The sequence below is a fragment of the Xyrauchen texanus genome, chromosome 19, assembly GCF_025860055.1.
Source record: "Xyrauchen texanus isolate HMW12.3.18 chromosome 19, RBS_HiC_50CHRs, whole genome shotgun sequence".
In the NCBI taxonomy this organism is placed as follows: domain Eukaryota; kingdom Metazoa; phylum Chordata; class Actinopteri; order Cypriniformes; family Catostomidae; genus Xyrauchen; species Xyrauchen texanus.
The window spans coordinates 39,196,464-39,217,890 of record NC_068294.1 but is presented as its reverse complement, the minus strand read 5'-3'; the positions used below and the strand labels follow the sequence as shown (position 1 = coordinate 39,217,890).

Sequence of the window (21,427 nt, the reverse complement as noted above, 5' to 3'; positions counted from 1 at the left end):
AAAATAAATTTACAATTTATAATGTTTTATAAATAAAAACGTTAGTCTTACATCTACATTTATTCATTTGGCAGACGCTTTTATCCAAAGCGACTTACAAAAGAGGAAAAACATAAGCAAATCATCTTAAGGAGACAGTAGCATGAAAAGTGCCATACTACAAAGTTTCACTAGCATCAGAATAGTATTAAAGACAGATTAAAGTGCAACAATCATTTTTTTTTTTTCACGGATGGAGTTGGGAAGGTCATTCCACCAATGTGGTAGGATGAAACTGAAAGTCCGGGAAAGTGTTTTGGTACCTCTTTGTGTTGGTACAACAAGGCGACGTTCCTTAGTTGACCGCAGGCTTCTAGTGGGCGTGTAGCTCTGCAGATATTATTTTAGATATGCTGGAGCAGACCCAGTGACTGTTTTGTCTGCCAGTATCAGAGCCTTGAATTTGATACGTGCATCAACCGGCAGCCAGTGGAGAGAGACAAAGAGTGGAGTAACGTGCTCCCTTTGGTTCATTAAAGACCAGACATGCTGCTACATTCTGGATCATTTGCAGAGGTCTAATTGCACATGCAGGGAGGCTTGCAATGAGAGAGTTACAGTAGTCCAGTCAAGTTATGACAAGTGACCGAACAAGCAGTTATGTGGCATGTTCAGAGAAGAAGGGTCTTCCTGATATTGTAGTGTAAATCTACATGATCTTGCGGTCTTTGAGATGTGGTCTGTAAAGTATAGCTTGTTATTCAGATTTCTGATTGTTTTGGAAGGCGATACTGTAGTTGGACCCAGCTGCACGGTGATGTATTCAACTGAAGGGTTGGCTGGAAAGACAAGGAGTTCGGTCTTGGCTGGGTTGAGTTGCAGGTGGGGTTTCTTCATCCAGGCCAATATGTCTGCCAGGCAGGCAGTGATTCGAGCAGTCACTGTGGTGTAGTTGGGCTGGAAAGACAAATACAGTTGCATGTCATCAGCACAGCAGTGGTAAGAGAAACCATGTGACTGAATGATGGGTCCCAGTGATGTTGTGTATTCTTGACATTAATATTTGGAATAGACCAAATCTGCAATATCCGCAAATGTTTGCTTTGTTACATGCACTTTAGAAAGCAGATGTATATTTTAAAAGGGGTAACCTCTCCTGTAATGGTGATCTTCAAATCTCACAGGCACTCCATTTAATTTCAGATCAGAAAATGCACCTCACTTTCATATGCAGCTGTAACAGACTTCTGGTTGCATATCTGTTTAACAATGTCTCAGGTGCAAGTAAGGTAAACCTCTGTGAGCAGGTCAGAACCTCTAGAAACAAGCACCTGTTTCATCCACCCACAAATCTGCTTCAAGGACTGATACAGGGTGAACCATTTGCCCATTTTGCATGAGCACATTCCCTTCAATAGCAAAGGCCCTGGTGATGCTCGTAATTATGAAAATCCCAATAATTATTTACTGTGACGTTTATGTGACTGTTTCATTCATTTAAAGTGTCATAATAATTAGGTCTTGAGATATTTACAACACTTTGTCTTCCAGGAGAATGCTATAGTTAGGAGCTCATTATGAAAATCATCATTGCCATGCATGCCACATAATTGAACTAACATACAATATCCCACACATCCCAGTTGCATTGACAATCATCTCTCATTTGATTTACTCAAGTGTGCATTATTAAAAATCGTCACATTGAATTGATAGAAGCTTCCACTAGAGTGGTTTCTCCCACGCCCTGCATGCATGCATGCATGGATAGAGCAAAACCACGCACCTGAAGTTCAGTTGCTTACATGTGATCTAACTGTTGGTTTGCTTTAAAAGAGAAAAGTGCATTTCTCTTTTCTATGGATATGCATCTAGTGCGCAATGCATCAGTGCGTGCGTGTTCTTGTTCTTGCATCTCAGGATGAAGCGGATTCTACAGCGACGACAATAACGTGAACCTGTCGCGTGCAGCGCGGATGCGAGAACTTTACAGCGCGCGCTGCGAAATCATCCCGTTTATTATAAAGATGAAATCGCCGAAATAATGTGAGTAGATTGTTTGCAGACTTTGGATATTCAAAACGATCGCGAAATGATAGGGATTCTCAGTACATAATGACACGTGACAGGTGTTTGAAATTGACTGTCGTTATCGACTAATTGCCTTATTGATTAGGCGTGGTTCACTAAACTTATAGTCACATTTTTTTTTTTTTATAAAGGATTCCTATTAGAATTTCGTTCATAATTTGAAACACATCATAATGAGATGATGAGAAAAGTTAATAACCTATGTCTAGCTACTGGACAGTAAAAGGAAACCGTATAAGGGAGGAGCTATAGGAGATTTAAAATTATAAATAAAATAGCCCTATTTGGATCCTTTTGGATTGCTTCCAACTTAATACTGATTGAAATGACAATGAATTCCTTCAGAACCAGGGTTGCTGAGTATACTGTCTTATGCATTACTATTATGATATGTACATCATTATTTACCTGATTTTACTTATCTCTGATTATATTGCTTATTATTATTTCATGTCCAACAGTGCTGATTTTATTTGTTTACATCAGTTGCAGGAGAACCTAGTATGCAGATTTACACTAAATAATAATATACTTGATGACTTAGTTCCTCATCAATGGTGCATTCAAGATTCTTGATTAGGAGTAGGTGCGTCATCAAGCAGAACATCATAATGCCAGAAAAACGGAATCATTTAAGAGAGGCAATCAACAGACCTTGTGTTCATGCTGATTCCTCTTACCACACACACACTCTGAGAGAGAGAGAGAGAGAGAGAGAGAGAGAGAGAGAGAGAGAGAGAGAGAGAGAGAGAGAGAGAGAGAGAGAGAGAGAGAGAGAGAGAGAGAGAGAGAGAGAGAGAGAGAGAGAGAGAGAGAGAGCAGTGAACAAAAATAATCCTTGGCCATTTTAAACTGGGTTTTTTTTTTTTTTTAATGTGTTCTCATCAGGGGATGCAATTTTCCAGCTTGTTATTCTTCAATGTATGGCTTTTCTATCATTAGAAGTACAGAATGCTTTCTAGAACACTCTAGAGAGAATCATCAATCTTTGCAGAGAGACATTATAAGTATTATTTCTAGTTTTGTTCTGTTAGAAACAAGTATTTGGACTCTCATATTCAAGTTAATTACTTTTGTCAATAGAAATGGACACATTGAAAGGAAAGGTCAGCTGTCTTAAAGGATATGACCTTTTGATGAATGATGTCTCTCTCATCCATGCAGGTGTCCACTGGAGTCTTATGGATTACTTTTATGTTGCCTTTATGTGAGTTTTTGGAGCTTGAAAGGTCCGGTCACCATTCACTTGCATTGTATGGACCTACAGGGCTGTAGGTCCATTCTTCTAAAAAGGAAAGGTCAGCTGTCTTAAAGGATATGACCTTTTGACGAATGGTGTCTCTCTCATCCATTTTTTTTTTGTTTGTTTAGCAGAAGAAAGTAATTCACATCTGGAATAGAATGAGGGTGAGTAAATGATGAGAGAATTTAAATTTTTTGGTGAACTATTCCTTTATTGTCTTCTTTTCAAATTTGGCCTCTCTTAAAACATGAAATCAAAATTGATTTTTTATTTTTTATTTCACAAGACATGTACCTGGTGTTATTGTGCATGTTATTCCCGAGACAAAATGTTGCTCAGACAAAAACTTGCACAGCCTCTGTGTCTGAAATAACATTCCTTTTAATTGTACTTGACCCAAGGCTTTTTGGGCTGGTTAATGTTAACCAATAGTTACTTAATTCTGGGTTGGAACATCCATTTGTCATGATCCAATCAATTCCCATTGGGCAAAAAGTCTAGTTCTACATTCAACCATTTCCTGTTTTACTTGGAAAGATGTCACGTCACGCAAATGGGGTGTGAATGCCATTTCATGTTGATTTTGAAGAAATGAAAACCCAGACAATGACACCAAAAAGCATATATTACCAAACAAGAAAGACAGGCAAGAATAAAACATACATTACTGTGGCCGAAAATCAGTTTCACTATTCAAGTAGTGTACATATACCACTTAGCTGCTTGTGTATTGTGCGTCTCTCTTAAGATTTATGGTGCTTAGCAACAAATGGAGGCAATACTTTTCCCAAGGAACGATAGAAATATACCCATCGGCCAAAAACAATGCTACAACTTGGTTAAATTTTTTTTATTCAATGCACCCTGAAAGATAGAGTGTCCTGCACACAGAGTCATCTCTTGTGGAGGGAAGTAAGCATTCATGTGTATTTGTTTTCAGTCTCTAAATGACACAATTGGCAATTTTCCTTTCCCATTGGACGAAAAAGCCGTCCATAGAGTTCATGTCATATAATCAGTTTAAATGGCAATATAGTCACTTCTAAATGTGCTTCAGATATTTCTGGAAATATAGCTGTGCATTGTTTTGCTTTGTCTTGCCTGTGAATTGGATTTTAATGAAGCTCTATCCATCTCTTATGGGCGGGAAAGGGTCTTGTTAACCTTTTTGTAATGAAATATGGTTCAATATTCCAAAAGCAACATTATGATGATGGTCAAGCATTTGGTATTATAATGGGCTTTATATATATATATATATCTATATATATGAGAGAGCGCGCAAGTCAAAGAGAATTGGTCACATATCATACAACAAAAGATATACAAGTTTATTTTTGTGGGCTAATTGAAATAATTGAACATTTTCTCTTATTTTCATTAGGTTCATGCTGCATGTCCTTGGACATAAAGAAAGTACCTATTTTAATATGGGCCAATCAGATGGAGCCAACAAAACAGAAGACGTGGTCAATGAAGGCGATCAAGAGACAATCTGGCACGAAGGCAACTTGGTCAATGACAGCAATCCTTACAAACCCACCTTAGTGGATGACATCACCAAGCACCTGAGTGTTCAGATTCCTCTTATATTAGCATACTCACTCATAATACTGCTAGGATTTGTGGGCAACACCCTGGTCATTTATATGATCATCCTGTACAGAAACATGCGGTCGGTCACCAACTACTTCATTGCAAATCTCGCTTTTGCCGACTTAATGGTGGACACAGTGTGCTTGCCTTTCACGCTAGTATATACATTGGTGGACGAATGGAAGTTTGGTGCCATAATGTGTCATATGGTGCCTTATAGCCAAGCTCTGAGCATCCATGTGTCCATTCTTACTCTAACAGTCATTGCTCTAGAGCGCTATAGGTGTATCGTCTTCCATCTTGGCCAACGCCTCAACCGATGCACTAGTTTTATCATCATAGGCCTGATTTGGGCATTCGCTGCCATACTAGCTGGCCCTTTGGCTATTTTTCGTGAGTATCGCCAAGAAGAGATCCCATACATTAGCTTACGGATCGCGGTGTGCTCTGAGAAATGGCCCAATGGAACCAATCGTTTTCCAGTCATCTATAGTATATCAATGCTTCTATTGCAGTACATGCTACCATTGGCAATCATCAGCTATGCTTATGTGTGTATCTGGATTAAACTGAAGAACCATGTCAGTCCTTCTAACCGTAATGATGGTATCATGCGTCGCAAAAAGACAACAAAGATGCTGGCACTGGTAGTTGTGGTCTTTGCTGTCTGCTGGCTTCCATTTCACGTGTTTCAGCTGGCTAGTGATCTGGACTTGGTTCTGAAGTTTAAAGAGTACAAACTCATCTATACCTTGTTTCACATCGTAGCGATGTGCTCAACATTTGTCAATCCGTTGCTGTACGGTTGGATGAACCAGAACTACAGGAATGGTTTTCTCATGTTTTTCCGCTGTGAACACAAACCAGACAGCATCTACCCTGATGGGTCCTTCAGAACTCGATCCTTGAGAGGGATGATTGTGAATGGGCACAATGATGGTCAGCCAGCGACTGCTGTCTGATCACAAAGACTAGGGCTATGTTGAGAATGAATTGTTCTCTTACTAACTCTGCAGTAAACAATATGTACACTCACTGAGCACTTTATTAGGAACACTATGGTCCTAATAAAGTGCGCAACATGGTCTTCTGCTGTTGTACCCCATTTGCCTCAAGGTTCGATGTGTTGTGCATTCTGAGATGCTATTCTGCTCATTTGTACAGAGGGGTTATCTGAGTTACCATAGTCTTTTTGTCAGCTCAACCAGTCTGGTCATTCTCTGTTGACCTCTCTCATCAACAAGGTGTTTCCCTCCACAAAACTGACACTTACGGGATTCTTTTTGTTTTTGGCACCATTCTGAGTAAACTCTAGAGACTGTTGTGTGTGAACATTCTAGGAGATCAGCAGTTATAGAAATACTCAAAACAGCCATCTGGCACCAAAAATCATGCCAATGTCAAAATCAGATCAAATTTGTTCCCCATTCTGATGGTTGATGTGAACATAAACTAAAGCTCCTGACAAGTATATGAATGATTTTATGCACTGCACTGCTGCCACATAATTGGATTATTAGATAATCATATGAATAAGTAGGTGTACAGGTATTCCTAATAAAGTGCTCAGTGAGTGTATACTTTGTATATATATTGTATGCAAATATTTTATAAACTAAAGACCCGAATTGCAAACTGCCAATTACAATTGCCAAAATGGGGCAGTATACAACAGAGAAAACTGTTTGAGATCCCAGCCTCATGAAATTCTCCTACAAATTATGAGACTGTTGCAGCATTTATGCAAAATTACATCACGTGGTTCATTAGACTATCACGGCAGTTCCAAGGTCAAATGTCCACTGTGTGGCACAAAAAGTGAGTTAAATGTTCTCCCAAACAGATGAGGTTTTTAAGGTTAATGCTCTATCGAGTTTAAAACAACAAAACCTCCCTAACCTAAACTTAACCGATAGTGTCATAAAAGCAAATGTGAGACGAAAAATGCTAATTTTTACATAATTTTGTTGTGCTTCTATGATATTTTATGCTACCATGTCAACTTGCAAGCTCTTCTGAACTCATACCCTGGTCCTTCGCGTTGCAAGCACAGTGCTCAATCGGTTGAGCTATCGCACTAGTATAAGCTTGTAAATGAGGCTGGTTCTGTAATGCAATGTTATAATGTTTTGCCTTAAAGTCAAACAAAAGGAACAGAGCGAAAAGTATGTGTTTATGAACTGATAATCAGTCGTTTAGGCCGGATGTACACGGTGTGATTTTTGCCTACCATGCAAACTCCTTGATTCTTTCCAATCTGGAGAAATTGCGTGGAATCTGTGGTGCTTTTGGTATCGTGCAAGCGGTAATACAGAGCCAAGTGGCTTACGAGCAGCTTACAACTCCCGATTATTTTCTAAAAATCTGGGCAATGTCGGTATGAATTCGTGAGGTGTGTGCGCAGTTGAACGAGCCGATTTGACAATCTACCTAAAGCTGATCAATCAGAAAGCAATACAAACCACAGAAGAATGAACTTTTACTGTTGTAGTGAACCCTGTACGATGTGGTCACCCAATGTGTACCATGACAGTGTCGTCAGAGACAATATTTTTAAGAGGATCACTCGAGCTAAAGCTTTCAGGTGAGTTGCAGTGCGTTTTAGCTAGCTACCTGTGCTGTTTACAATTTCAACAGCATTTTAAATTCATTCAGACACAGCCTAGCAAGGTAGGATCTTGGAATGCTGGTCAAATTTTATGTTACCGTTTGTTTTCCGTTACTTGCTTACATAGTGGATAATGTAACAGTATTCTTCAGGTACCTTCACTTACGACATCCTGAGTGTCAGAACTAGCACCGTGTACACCCGGCATTACTCGTGATTTGTGTGAAAGTGAATGAAAATCATTGTTGTTTTAGTGCCTCTAGTGTTAATTTCACCAGAAAACTGACATGGTACAACAAGCCACATAAAATGTTTTTGTTGCTAAAATGAAGGTATAGAAACTTGATTCTATGAGCCCATGTTGTGGGATCCTGTATCTCACAATGCAATGTGCTTGAGTGTAAAATTGAACCGGAAGTAGCTAAATATCAGCCAAGATTGAGTTCAATCTTTTACTTTTGTGTTTTTCCAAACCCATATGACCTTTTTTATACATATAAAATGGGCACATAATGAAAGTAAAGGGTTGCTGAGGCTAAAATTAAGCCGAGCATCTTTTGTGTTCCATGGATGGGTATGGAACAACATGAGTAAATAATGACAGAACTTTCATTTTTGTATGTACTATCCCTTTCTTGACTGAAAGAATAAAGTTGTGCAATTTTTTATTTAAAAAAATGTATTACGTTTCATTTGCGAGATAAGGTGATGCCACTTGTGACACATTGCTTGAAATATTTGTTGCATCCAATACCCAACACAGTGTGCTCTGTTGTTCACTGCACATTTCAGCTTTTGTAGTAGGTCTTCAAAATATAGGAATCATTTTTATAATATGCAGAGTATACATGCTAAATACTGCAGAAATAGGACTAGCATGGTAGTATCAATGACTGGTGGATCTAAACATTAACCAATTAATGTTTTTTTTTATTTCATCATATTGCCAGTTTGGGGGAGTTTAAATGTTCAAGTAAGTGGCATGCCTTGGGACCAATTAGATTTTGTGATTTGTCAAAGGTAAAAATGTCTTGCATGTGTTGTTCTTTGTAAATATTTAGGGGTCCAAGGAACCCTATTGTATTTGTTCAGATTTTCTTATTATTATTTTTCTCTTTATTTTTATAAATGTTTTTTTGCCCTAAAAGTGTCTGGGCGTCAGAGACCGTAAGTCCAAACTCGGCAGGAATATTGCACACCGTTGCCTCTTGGTGGCGCTATAATAATATTTTTTTTTTAAATGAAACCGTTGGACCGATCGACTTGAAATTTTGCATGCACTGTCTTTGTCCCAGTTGCCAGTTGCATATCTTTAAAACATGGCCGCCATCGACCAATCAGATTTCAGCAGCTTCTATATAGGGTTAAATAAGTCCGATCGGAACTAAACTTGGTATGACTATTTGTCACTTGGCCCAAGATGTCTGTGTAAATTTAGTCTAAAATTGGCCTCCTGGAGGCGCTATTGCATTTTACATGCATATAAATTGTTGTATATACCACCGTGTTTAAAAAAGAAACACATTATTCAGACCATGCTGTAAACCTCCTCATTCTAAACAACTTTGCTTTAAGCACCATTGGTTTGAAACAATACGTTCGATAAATACTTGAGATTATTTTAAGAGATTACTTTTTCGAACTAGTCGTAGGCCGTTCACCCAATTGGAACCAAACCAGTGCAGAAACATTCTCTGTATTCCCAAAATGAAAATGTATCAAAGGAATTGTAAAATTTTTATTTATCTTCAAACGGTATGCCAAAACGTTCATAATGGGTGTGGTCACTTTTACTAAAATGGTTATAACTCTTGAACAGATTGAGAGTTTATCACCAAATTTGGTACACTTATGTATGAGGTCATTCTGAGGTCACGCAAAAATATTGTATACCTCTGCCTCTTAGTGGTGCTATAATGGTTAAAAACAAACATCTTTCAAAATCGCATATTTTGAAAGAATGGCCACCATTGACCAATCAGCTTTCAGCAGCTTTTATATAGTCAATTTGTATAATTTGGCATCTACTAGATTATTTCGGTCAATTCTGATTATTTGGGATATTTCTTCACATGTGCTTGGACCCCGATGATTGCCGCTTGCGGCTATATTACTGATTGCATTTAGCCTATAATGTACTTTGTATGCAATGCTTTAGTGAAACTATAGAATCATTTGGTTGTTGCATTTATAATTTTGCTGTGATGATGTGAAATAAAAATTGCTTTTCAATATTACATGTTTTACACATTTATTTGCTGATCTCATCTCAGAAAACTAAAATGGACTGGAGCTAGGCTGATTGTGTGAATAACCCCAATATCTGTTTGTGCTTTATCAAAGCTAAAAATCCATCATAGTGCAGATAAAGCCCTGACAGCAAAAAATTGTAATAAGAACAGTTTCTTCCCATCCGCCACTTGCCTTATCAACAATGCCCGGTACCCACCCTGACACTCTCCACACTCCACCTCTGGCTCTACATTTCACTGCACTACTCTGCTCTATTTTATTTTATACTTATTTTTAATTGATACTGCGTGGACATATTTTATATTTATATTTATATTGCTTATATTTTAATTCTTGTTCATATATTTAGAGGTTGTGTGAACGCACCTACAACACCACAAACTATAAGACTGCGATTCTTTGGTCAGATGAAAAGAAGATTAAACTATTTGGCCTCAGTTCCAAGTGTCATGTCTGGAGGAGGGGCAGCATGGTGGCTCAGTGGTAGCACTGTTGCCGCACAGCAAGAAGCTCAAGTGTCCGGCTCAACTGGGCCTTTCTTTGTGGAGTTTTTCCCACAGTCCAAAAGACATGCAAGTAAAGAAAATTGGAGACCTTAAATTGCCCATAGGTGTGAGTGAGAGTGTGAATGTGTATGTCTGTGTGTGTTTCCCTGTGATAGACTGGCCACCTGTCCAGGGTGTTTCCCTGCCTTCGGCCCACGACAGCTAGGATAGGCTCCAGCACTACTCGTGACCCTACATAGGACAAGCGGCTATAGAAGATAGATGGATGGATGGATGGATGTCTGGAGGAAACCAGGCACCGCTCATCAACTGCACAATACCATCCCAACGTTGAAGCATGGTGGTGGTAGCATCATGCTCTGGGGGTGTTTTTGAGGGACTGGTCAGGGTTGAAGGATAATCCTTAGTCAAGAGCGCTCAGGAGCTAAGACTGAGCTGAAGGTTCATCTTCCAACAGGACAATAACCCTAAGCACACAGCATAGACAACGCAAGAGTGTCTTAGGGACAACTCTGTGAATGTCCTTGAGTGGCCCAGCCAGAGCCTTAAACCCAATTCAACATCTCTGGAGAGACCTTAAAATGGCTGTCCACCGACAGTCCTCATCCAACCTGACAAAGCTTGAGAGGATCTACAGAGAAGAATGGCAGAGAATCTCCAAATCCAGGTGTGCAAAGCTTGTCGCATCATACCCAAAAAGACTTGAAGCTGTAAGCGCTGCCAAAGGTGCTCCAACTAAGTACTGAGTTAAGGGTCTGAATACTAATGTCAGTGTGATATTTCAGTTTTGTTATTTTTAATACATTTGCAAAGTTATCAGAAATATAATTTTTGCTTTGTCATTATGGGGTATAGAGTGTAGCATTTTAGCATAAGGCTAAATATATATATATATTAGTAAATTAAGGGGGTCACTCATAGGGGGATCTTCGTATTTGTGGGTCATTGGCATCAGAAAGTTTGAAACCCCCATATAGAGTGCATAACAGAAGTTTGGAACTCAAGTAATTGATAACTGCCCTCTACTCCTAGTATGAAGTCGTTTTTGTTGTAAAAAGTAGTTTTTGTAGTATGAAGTACATTTTGAGTGAAGCAGAACAAATCAAAAGAAGCATAAAACACAACATACATGAGCTTGGGTTAAAAACGTGTACATAATAATAACTGAAGTTTTATAATGAATAATATATGAAATACAAAATAAATTATTACAAATAAAAGGAAAAAAATAACACATACGTATAACTAACCAAATATTGATCTTCTGCCAAAGGAACAGCATCTGTAGAAAAACGTTTAAAATGTATATTCAGATTGATGGTACTATTTACATTGTCATTTGAACTGTAATTTGTGACACATGTCTCTGCAATGTACAGTTTCATGTACTATATTCTTGAACCGTGGTATTTACATACTATTTCAAAAGAAAGAGAAAACTATAGTTGTACCACAGTGGAATACGTCCAAAAAACAAGGTTTTCTTATGGTACCATGCCAACACACACACACATGTATATGTAGCAGGGAAGATTTGTTACACCAGGTAATGGTTTCATTTTATCTTATTTTGCTATTCATTGTCATGGGGTATTTTATTTTGAAAGTTATTTTTTTGTGTATTACCTGAGAAAATGGTCACAGCATGAACATCAGCTAATGTCAAGCGTAATTGGCATTTTGGACTTCTACAAGAGGACATTTAGAATCCCATCCAGTTAAAAGAGTATTAGTATTTAGTCCACCAATTAGATCGGTTTTAACATAAAATGTAATTGGCCACATCATAGTCATTATTCACAGTCATAGTCACAAGCCTTCAAATTGCTCAGTGGGGTTCTAAATACAATTCTTATTTAATTATAAAATTTTAAAACACAATTTACAATCATATTTAATCAAACTTCACAATGATTACAGTTTCATGCATGATTTTCTGTAATGCTTTGAAACGCTTGTGAAAAGTGCTATACAAATAAAAATAATTGACTTGACTTGATTAGTCATTGAGAAGTGGCATCACATCACATCAATTACCACAATACACAGCACCTTGACCTGTGCCTAAGACAAATGATAACAATCACTGGCATAAGAAGATGGATGAGCATGACTCAGCTGCGAGCATGGTCCAAGCTCAGTCACCAGAGCAAGAGCACCCGTGGCCCAAATAGGGCTGGGCAAACATTTGTATTATTTTTATTTTTTTGTCGATTTGATATCGATTCTCAAAAGCCATGGATTGATCTTTTACTCTACTTGTGCAACCCTGCAGTACAATAAGAGGAAATCACTTGCATTTGCAACAGCGGCGTTGCTAAACTTCAGTGTCACCCGGGGCCTAGCCCACAGGCCATAAGAAGAATCCTTCCCTCCATGACTTAAAAAAAGACCACCTTACCTGTCAAATAATAATTACTGTGCAACACTGTCACTAGTTCAGAAATGTATATGAGCAAACGTTAGGCGCACAATAAACGGATCAAACTTGTTTAAAGAATCAAAGCAAGGATTACAACTTGTCGGCTCATTGTTCATTGTGCAGAAATGAATGCTAACAATAAAATCAAAGTAATTTAACAATCTACATTTTCAGTTTTCATTTATCATAATATTTTGAGAATAAAGTAAAAGTAACGAGAAGAAAATCAAAACATTATGATATAAAAAATGTGAGCGTCTTGGTCTAATTTCTTTCTAATTTGTTTCTCAATACACAGCATAAAACTTAATAAAAAAAAATAAAAACTTCATTTTATAAACCTGTGTGATCCATTAATAGCTACTAATACAAACCATTTAAATTATATGCTTTAGCTTGTCATTTATATATAAGACGACCAAAGACTGCTTTACACAATTTATCAGTATGTGGTTTCATACAACAAATAAAAAGCATTAAAAAGTATATTTTAAATACATAATGAAAATTTACTTGACCGCATATTGTATGCCACACTGGCTGATAAATGACCAAAATGACCAGCAGTATTAGGCAAGAACAAAAAAAAAATATGTATTTTTTTAAATAAGGTGATTACTGGGCAAGAAGGATAACAAAGAGGTATATAAATATACACATAAATTACATTTTGTAATTATTATGCTGATATTAAGCCATCCCAAACACATTATATAATGTTGAATACTTTCATTTATACTAAAATATATATATTTTATTATAATAAAGAACTTATGTTGTAAAGCTGCCTTTGACATCATGTTGAAAATACACCGATCACTCGGTTAGGCTCCTGATCGTGATGAACTCTGGGATAAACATGAAAGACCACTCTGAATCGTTATTCGCACTAGTGCGGATTTAGTGCGGGCTAGGTGCACTGAGCTTTGGCATGTTTTATGGGACAGTCTTGAACACTTACTTCCTGTCACGTGCACGCGCACTCAAGTGGCCAAGACCGCAAGTAGGTATTGGGTTGTGGGTACTGGGACAGGGCCTAAGCCTTACTGTTGTGCTGCAGTTTAAAGTGTTTTTGGATAGTTCAGAATACAAAACATTGATAAAATATCTGTCCAAGAACATTCAGTATACAAAATGATCTCCAGACAGCATGAGTTGTGGAAAATCAGATGTAATCATGGAGCTTTCTACAGCTTTATACCGTTAGAACCATTGAAGAGACTGTAAGTCTATCCCTCACAGCCTTGTTGCCATTCCCATTAAAAATCAAAGACGGCGCTAGTGTGAATAAGGTCTAGCCAAGTTCTAGCTATGCCTCTGTATCAAACACGATATTTAAACAATTACATTTTAATAATGCAGAAAGATGGCTTCAACGGAAGCATACACCTTCGATGAACAACCTCGCAGCTCACGGTAGGTCTGTCTCATAAGCTTTGATGACAGGTGTCAGACATCCGGTGCCACTAAGTAATTTTCCACATTCACACACAGTAAATTTCACTCACATTTGCTTGCATGCTAGAGACCAGATTTCGATACTAACCAAACAGACTTTGACACTAACCTAAGGGCAAACATAGGGGGAACAGACTTTGACACTAACCTAACAGACTTCTAAACTAAGGGGAAATATAGGGAGATTAGACTTTGACAAAGGGGAAACATAGGGGGAAAATACTTTGACACCAACCAAACAGACTTCGACACTAACCTAAGCGCAAACATAGGGGGAATAGACTTTAACACTAAACTAGCAGACTTTGGCACTAACTTAATGTGAAACATAGGGGGAACAGACTCCAACAAAGGGGAAACAGGGGGAACAGACTTTGACACTAAACTAGCAGACTTCGGCACTAACTTAATGTGAAACATAGGGGGAACAGACATTGACAAACTGGAAACATAGGGGGAACAGACTCCGACAAAGGCGAAACATAAGGGGAACAGACTTTGACAAAGGCGAAACATAGGGGAACAGACTTAAACAAAGGCGAAACATAGGGGGAACAGACTTCGACAAAGTGGAAACATAGGGGGAACAGACTTCGACAAAGGCGAAACATAGGGGAAACAGACTTTGACAAAGTGGAAACATAGGGGGAACAGACTTCGACAAAGGCGAAACATGGGGGGAACAGACTTTGACAAAGGGGAAACATGGGGGAACAGACTTCGACAAAGGGGAAACATAGGGGGAACAGACTTCGACAAAGGGGAAGCATAGGGGGAACAGACTTCGATAAAGGGGAAACATGGGGGGAACAGACTTCGACAAAGTGGAAACATAGGGGAAACAGACTTTGACAAAGTGGAAACATAGGGGAAACAGACTTTGACAAAGTGGAAACATAGGGGAACAGACTTCGACAAAGGCGAAACATAGGGGGAACAGACTTTGACAAAGGGGAAACATGGGGGAACAGACTTCGACAAAGGGGAAACATAGGGGGAACAGACTTCGACAAAGGGGAACCATAGGGGGAACAGACTTCGATAAAGGGGAAACATGGGGGGAACAGACTTCGACAAAGTGAAACATAGGGGGAACAGACTTCGATAAAGGGGAAACATGGGGGGAACAGACTTCGACAAAGTGAAACATAGAGGGAACAGACTTTAACAATGGGGAAACATAGGGGGAACAGACTTCGATAAAGGGGAAACATGGGGGAAACAGACTTCGACAAAGGGGAAACATAGGGGGAACAGACTTCGACAAAGGGGAAACATAGGGGGAACAGACTTCGATAAAGGGGAAACATGGGGGAACAGACTTCGACAAAGGGGAAACATAGGGGGAACAGACTTCGATAAAGGGGAAACATGGGGGGAACAGACTTCGACAAAGTGGAAACATAGGGGAAACAGACTTTAACAATGGGGAAACATAGGGGGAACAGACTTCGATAAAGGGGAAACATGGGGGAACAGACTTCGACAAAGGGGAAACATAGGGGGAACAGACTTCGACAAAGGCGAAACATTGGTGGAACAGACTTCGACAAAGGCGAAACATGGGGGGAACAGATTTCGACAAAGGGGAAACATGGGAGGAACAGACTTCGACAAAGGGGAAACATGGGGGGAACAGACTTTGACAAAGGGGAAACATGGGGGAACAGACTTCGACAAAGTGGAAACATAGGAGGAACAGACTTCGACAAAGGCGAAACATTGGTGGAACAGACTTCGACAAAGGCGAAACATGGGAGGAACAGACTTCGACAAAGGGGAAACATGGGGGGAACAGACTTTGACAAAGGGGAAACATAGGGGGAACAGACTTCGACAAAGTGGAAACATAGGAGGAACAGACTTCGACAAAGGGGAAACATAGGGGGAACAGACTTCGACACTAACCTAAGGCGAAACATAGGGGGAACAGACTTCGACACTAACCTAAGGCGAAACATGGGGGGAACAGACTTCAAAACTAACCTAAGGCGAAACATAGGGGGGACAGACTTTGACAGAGGGGAAACATAGGGGGAACAGACTTTGACAGAACACTGGCTGTACCTGCAGTGATGTGCAATTCCAAGCACAGCACCAAAAGTTGTTCTTGCCTACCAGGATGCAATGAGGGGGGAGTTTTCAAATTATGCATTTATATCATATTTAGCAATCAGTGAGCCATTTATTCAATATGTATATGATTAATATAACATGTACAAATATAACATATTTAATATAATTTGTGTTGTTTAAAAAAAAAGTTAAATATAGGCGTTAGAGAGGGGGAATGGATGTTTAAGGTTTGGAGGGGAACGCAACTGTAAAAGATTTGGGAACCACTGGTCTATGGGATAAATTAATGGGATTTTTACTACCGGAGCCAGACTGTTGTGCTCTATTCTAGTCCCCCTTCAGACAGGCTCTGATCTAAAGCTTCGGAGCAGAAGGGAGATCCGGGTTCGCTGCGCTGTCTTTCCTGCGCTGACATCATCAGACGGGAGAGGTAAGTTCCTGGCGGCTTCTCCGATTAATTGTGTTATCATACATTCTAATTGTTTATCTCATATCTATATAGTTAAGTATGGTTGTTTTTTATGCATATTATTAGATGTAATTAGCGATTCGTGCCAAAAAGGTGTCAATTCAAGTTTTCGTTGTGGGGAATTTCCCACCGCTGTAACATGGCGGTGTGTTTGCTGCGTGGGAGACATGCGTTAGCAGCTAACGAGGCTATGTATATTTTTTATTTATTTATTTATAAGGGTAAAAAAGTAAGACAGCTCATAAGTGGCGCGGTTGTTTTTTTTTTTGGTAACTGCTGGTTTATATGCATGTTCTTATGCTGTAGTATTCGACCGCGCAGACAGAATCGGATTATTTGTAAATCATGCAATAATTTCATTCAGAAAAATAATGAACCTGCGTTATCACGCGCATCTCTTCTGCATGACATTGATCAGCTCAAACTGCTCGAGTTCACAGTATCAAACGTATAGCTTAAAATGTATCTTTACATTATTACATGACTTACTAATTGTTTGCATAACATTCATTATGTATGAAAGAAGTGTGTTATGTAGGAATCTCCATAATTAGACAGTATTGACATAATGACAAAACCTAATGGCCTGTACCTAATCAACATTTTGGGTGCCAGAATGGCTACATAGATATCATGTTTTGTTCCTTACAGTCTCAAAAACCTTGTGTGCTGTCTGTCTAGGTAGCATTTCTGAGTAGCACAATGTCAAACCCCTAGTTTACTACCTTCCTAGACAGCATTTTTGGGCATGGTAGTCTCAAAATCTACTAAACTGGCTGAATAGATGACATTTTTGAAGATCATAATTAGAAAAACTGCTGAGCTGCCTAACTAGACAACATTTTGGACGTCATTTTGGACGATCAGTGTTCTAGGAGGCTATAAATAAGTACAACTCTTTTATTCTGCAATTGATAATGGTGGGGTAAATATAAGGCACATGATCAACATAAGGCATGTATTTATCATCTAAATGTCAATCATTGTTGTGATTCAGGGTTCCCTTGTGTCATTTCATTTGCTGTCTTTGTCCTTGGTTGCAGTTTTCAGCACAAGAAGCCAGTTGACTGGGAACGGTGGTGAAATACACTCGCTGAGCACTTTATTAGGGACACCTGTACAGCTAAATCTGTAAAATCATGCAGATAGGGGTGAGGAGCTTCAGTTAATTCACATCAACCATCAGAATGGGGAAAAAATCGGATCTCAGTGATTACGACCGTGGCATGATTGTTGGTGCCAGACAAGGTGGTTTGAGTATTTCTGTAACTGCTAAGCTCCTGGGATTTTCACGCACAACAGTCTCTAGAGTTTACTCAGAATGGTGCCAAGAACAAAAAACGTCCAGTAAGCGGCAGCTCTGTGGACGGAAACGCCTTGTTGATGAGAGAGGACAACGGAGGCTGGACAAACTGGTTAGAGCTGACAGAACGGCTACGGTAGCTCAGATAACCACCCTGTACAATTGTGGTGCACAGAAAAGCATCTCTGAATTCACAACACGTCGAACCTTGAGGTTGATGGGCTACAACAAGAGAAGACCACATACAGTCCCACTTCTGTCAGGGAACAAAAAGAAAGATGAGGCCGAGGCTGAGGCAGAGGGTGAGGCCGAGGTGGACACAGGCTCACCAAAACAGGACAGTTGAAGACTGGAAAAACGTAACCTTGTCTGATTAATCTAGATGATGGTAGGTTCAGAATTTGAACAGCTTGAATCCATGGAGCCAACCTGCCTTGTGTCAACAATCACTGAACATGTGCATCCCTCTATGGCCACAATTTACCCATCTTATAACGGTTACTTCCAGCATGATAATGTCACCATATCACAAAGCAAAAGTGGTCTCAAACTGGTTTCATGAACATGACAATGAGTTCACTGTTCTTCAGTGGCCTTCCCAGTCACCGGATCAGAATCCATCTTTTGGGATGTGGTAGAACGGGAGATTCGCAGGATAAATGTGAAGCTGACAAATCTGCAGATATTGAGTGATGTCAACATGGACCAGAATCTCAAAGGAATGTTTCCAACATCTTGTGGATACAACGTCATGAAGAACTGAGGCTGTTTTGGGAGCAAATGGAGACCCTAACCAGAATTATTATTATGTTCCTAATAAAGTGCTCAGTGAGGACCAAGTGTTGCATTCTGGCAGAGATCCCAAACCCTACAGGTACCAAGTTTTTTTTTTTTGGTTTGTTTGTTTTTTTATGTTTAAATACTTTTTTAAAGACTTCTTAAATTTTAAAGACTTGTGAATTATATCCAACGTTTTAATTTCATATAATGTTATTTTCTATTTCTCAGTAATCATGTTTTGACGGAAGACATCGTATTTTAGGAAGTTACTCCAGACAACAGTCTCATTTCCAGACAACGCTTGGCCAAAAGAAGCAGATATCCTCACTGGAGAAGTTTTTGCCTGCTCAAATGGCACCGAAAGCTTAGGGGGTTACAGCCTCCTGAGTGTCAAAACTCGCACTGTGTACACCCGGACTTACTCGTGATTTGTGTGAAAGTGAATGAAAATCATTGTTGTTTTACCACCTCTTGTGTTAATTTCACCAGAAAATTGTCACGATACATACAACAAGCCACGTCATTTTTTTTGTTGTTGCAAAAATGTTGGTATAGAAACTTTATTCTATGATGCCATGTTACAGGATTCTGCATCTCACAGTGCAATGTGCTTGAGTGTGAACCTGGAAGTAGCTATATATCAGCCACAATTAAGCTCACACAAAAATTTAAGTTTTGTCATTTACTTTCCATGTTTTTTCCAAACCCATATGACCTTTAAGGGTTACTGAGGCTAAAATGATGCCGAGCATCTTGTGTTCTATTGATGGGTTTGGAACAACATGAGAGTGAGTAAATGACAGAATTAAAATTTTTGTATGCGTGATCCCTTTCTTGACTGAAAGAGTTAGTGAAATTACGTTTTATAATAAGTGGACACCACTTGCGACACATTGCTTGAAATGTTTGTTGCATAATCCATTCTGTTTTGCATACTATTTTTTTAAAGGGTAACTAAACCCTAAACCAACTTTTTTTAGTTAATGATCTGTAAGCATGGGACTTTATTAGTACTGGTCATTGATTCAAGCAATTTTTTTGACATTTGTGTATAAAGTGTTTTAATTCTACAATATATGGTGTAAAAACGTCTGAGTGCTGCCCTCTTCAGGTTGAACGGTGGCTACTGCAGTTGAATTTTCCTATTGGCTGTTGCGGTACTTCGTGACGTAAGCGGTGACAGCTGACGTAAGCAGGTTCCAGCTCACCACGCCAGATTCATGTACATGTCGTCTTGCGACCGTGTGAGGAATAATAATTACATAGAGTCCCTCTATCCCCGCCGGGGTCTGCCCACTTTTCCAGCATTTTCAAATATTTCTAGTGGGTGGAGTCAGACTCTGAGCAGGTGTTTAGTTACCCTTTAAATGTAGTACTATGAAGTGTGCATACTAATTGTATCCAATACACAACACCGTGTGCTCTGTTCACTGCACATTTCAGCTTTTGTAGAAGGTCATCATAATATTGGCATCCATGTTATAATATGCAGAGTATACATACTAAATACTGCAGAAATAGTACTAGCATGGTAGTATCAATGACTGGTGCATCTAAACATTAAACCAATTAATGGCTTTATTATTTCATCAGTTTGGTGGTGAGTTTAAATGTTCAAGTAAGTGGCATGCCTTAGGATCAATTCGATTTCGTGATTTGTCAAAGGTGAAAATGTCTTGCATGTGTTGTTCTTTGTAAATATTACTGATTGCATTTGGTATAGCCTATAATGTACTTTGTATGCAATGCTTTAATGAAACTATAGAATAATTTGGTTGTTGCATTTATAATTTTGCTGTCATGATGTGAAATAAAACATTGCTTTTGACTATTACTTGTTTTACTGAATTATGTACTGATCTGATCTCAGAAAACTAATACTAAAGTGGACTGGAGCTAGGCTGATTGCATGAATAAATCCAATCCTTTATCAAAGCTACAAATCCATCATAGTGCAGATAAAGCCCTGACAACAAAGATTTAGCAAAAACAGAAAATTACCTGCTTCACACCAACATGGCTGAAGTGGTTATGAAAACAAAATGATAACATTCACAAAGCACCTGCTACATTATTCATCGCTACTGCGCAACTAAATGATTTTCATACTGTAATGGCATTTTTTCTGTGTAATGCAAAGGGGGGAAACCTTTGAGAATACGTACATTACGCTGAGGCTCAAACCTTGTGTGTCCAGTCTAGAGTTTATTTTGAATTATTTTGAAATACGGCTATTAATAACAGCTTTTTTTTTGCAGTAAATTGTATTTCTTGACTGAATTGTTTTAAAATCATGTTCAAATTTATATTTTGGTCAATTTCTATAAATAGTCTGTATACTAGCAACCATTGAACTGATTCAGTTCACGAGACATTGCTGAAAGCTTTGGGGAAATTCCTTTTCCACGACCTAGTTTAAGCCTTTATAACGCCAGTCTTATGATTGGCAATGGTGTCTGAGCCCCGCCCTTTTATGTGCACGTTTGTCCTTTATTGGGCGCTCACACTATTTCATAAGAATTTTATTTCTTCAAGACGACAACATCCCAATGCGGCTGTAGGGAATCCTGTGACTGTGGAACCTACACGTATGGCCCCTGAACGGAGCGCAATGAACGAGCCAGTATGGCTCAGTCTATAATA

At 38.9% G+C, this 21,427-nt stretch overlaps 1 protein-coding gene and 1 long non-coding RNA gene across 2 annotated transcripts; both read left to right on the top strand.

Moving 5' to 3' along the window:
• Positions 1-4,743: 4,743 nt before the first annotated feature.
• LOC127660188 (neuropeptide Y receptor type 2-like) lies at positions 4,744-5,871 on the top strand. Its single transcript, XM_052150303.1, has one exon. The coding sequence runs from the start codon at positions 4,744-4,746 to the stop codon at positions 5,869-5,871; it is 1,128 nt and encodes a 375-aa protein (XP_052006263.1).
• A 10,704-nt stretch (positions 5,872-16,575) lies between these two features.
• Positions 16,576-20,609, top strand: LOC127659853 (uncharacterized). The gene is made up of 3 exons (XR_007972574.1): positions 16,576-16,662; positions 17,745-18,878; positions 19,013-20,609. It is a non-coding gene; the product is annotated as an uncharacterized LOC127659853 (long non-coding RNA).
• The last annotated feature ends 818 nt before the right edge of the window (positions 20,610-21,427 follow it).

Excerpts from the sequence above, each read along its gene's own strand:
- LOC127660188 (XM_052150303.1), top strand. The coding sequence starts at position 4,744 with ATGGGCCAATCAGATGGAGCCAACAAAACAGAAGACGTGGTCAATGAA.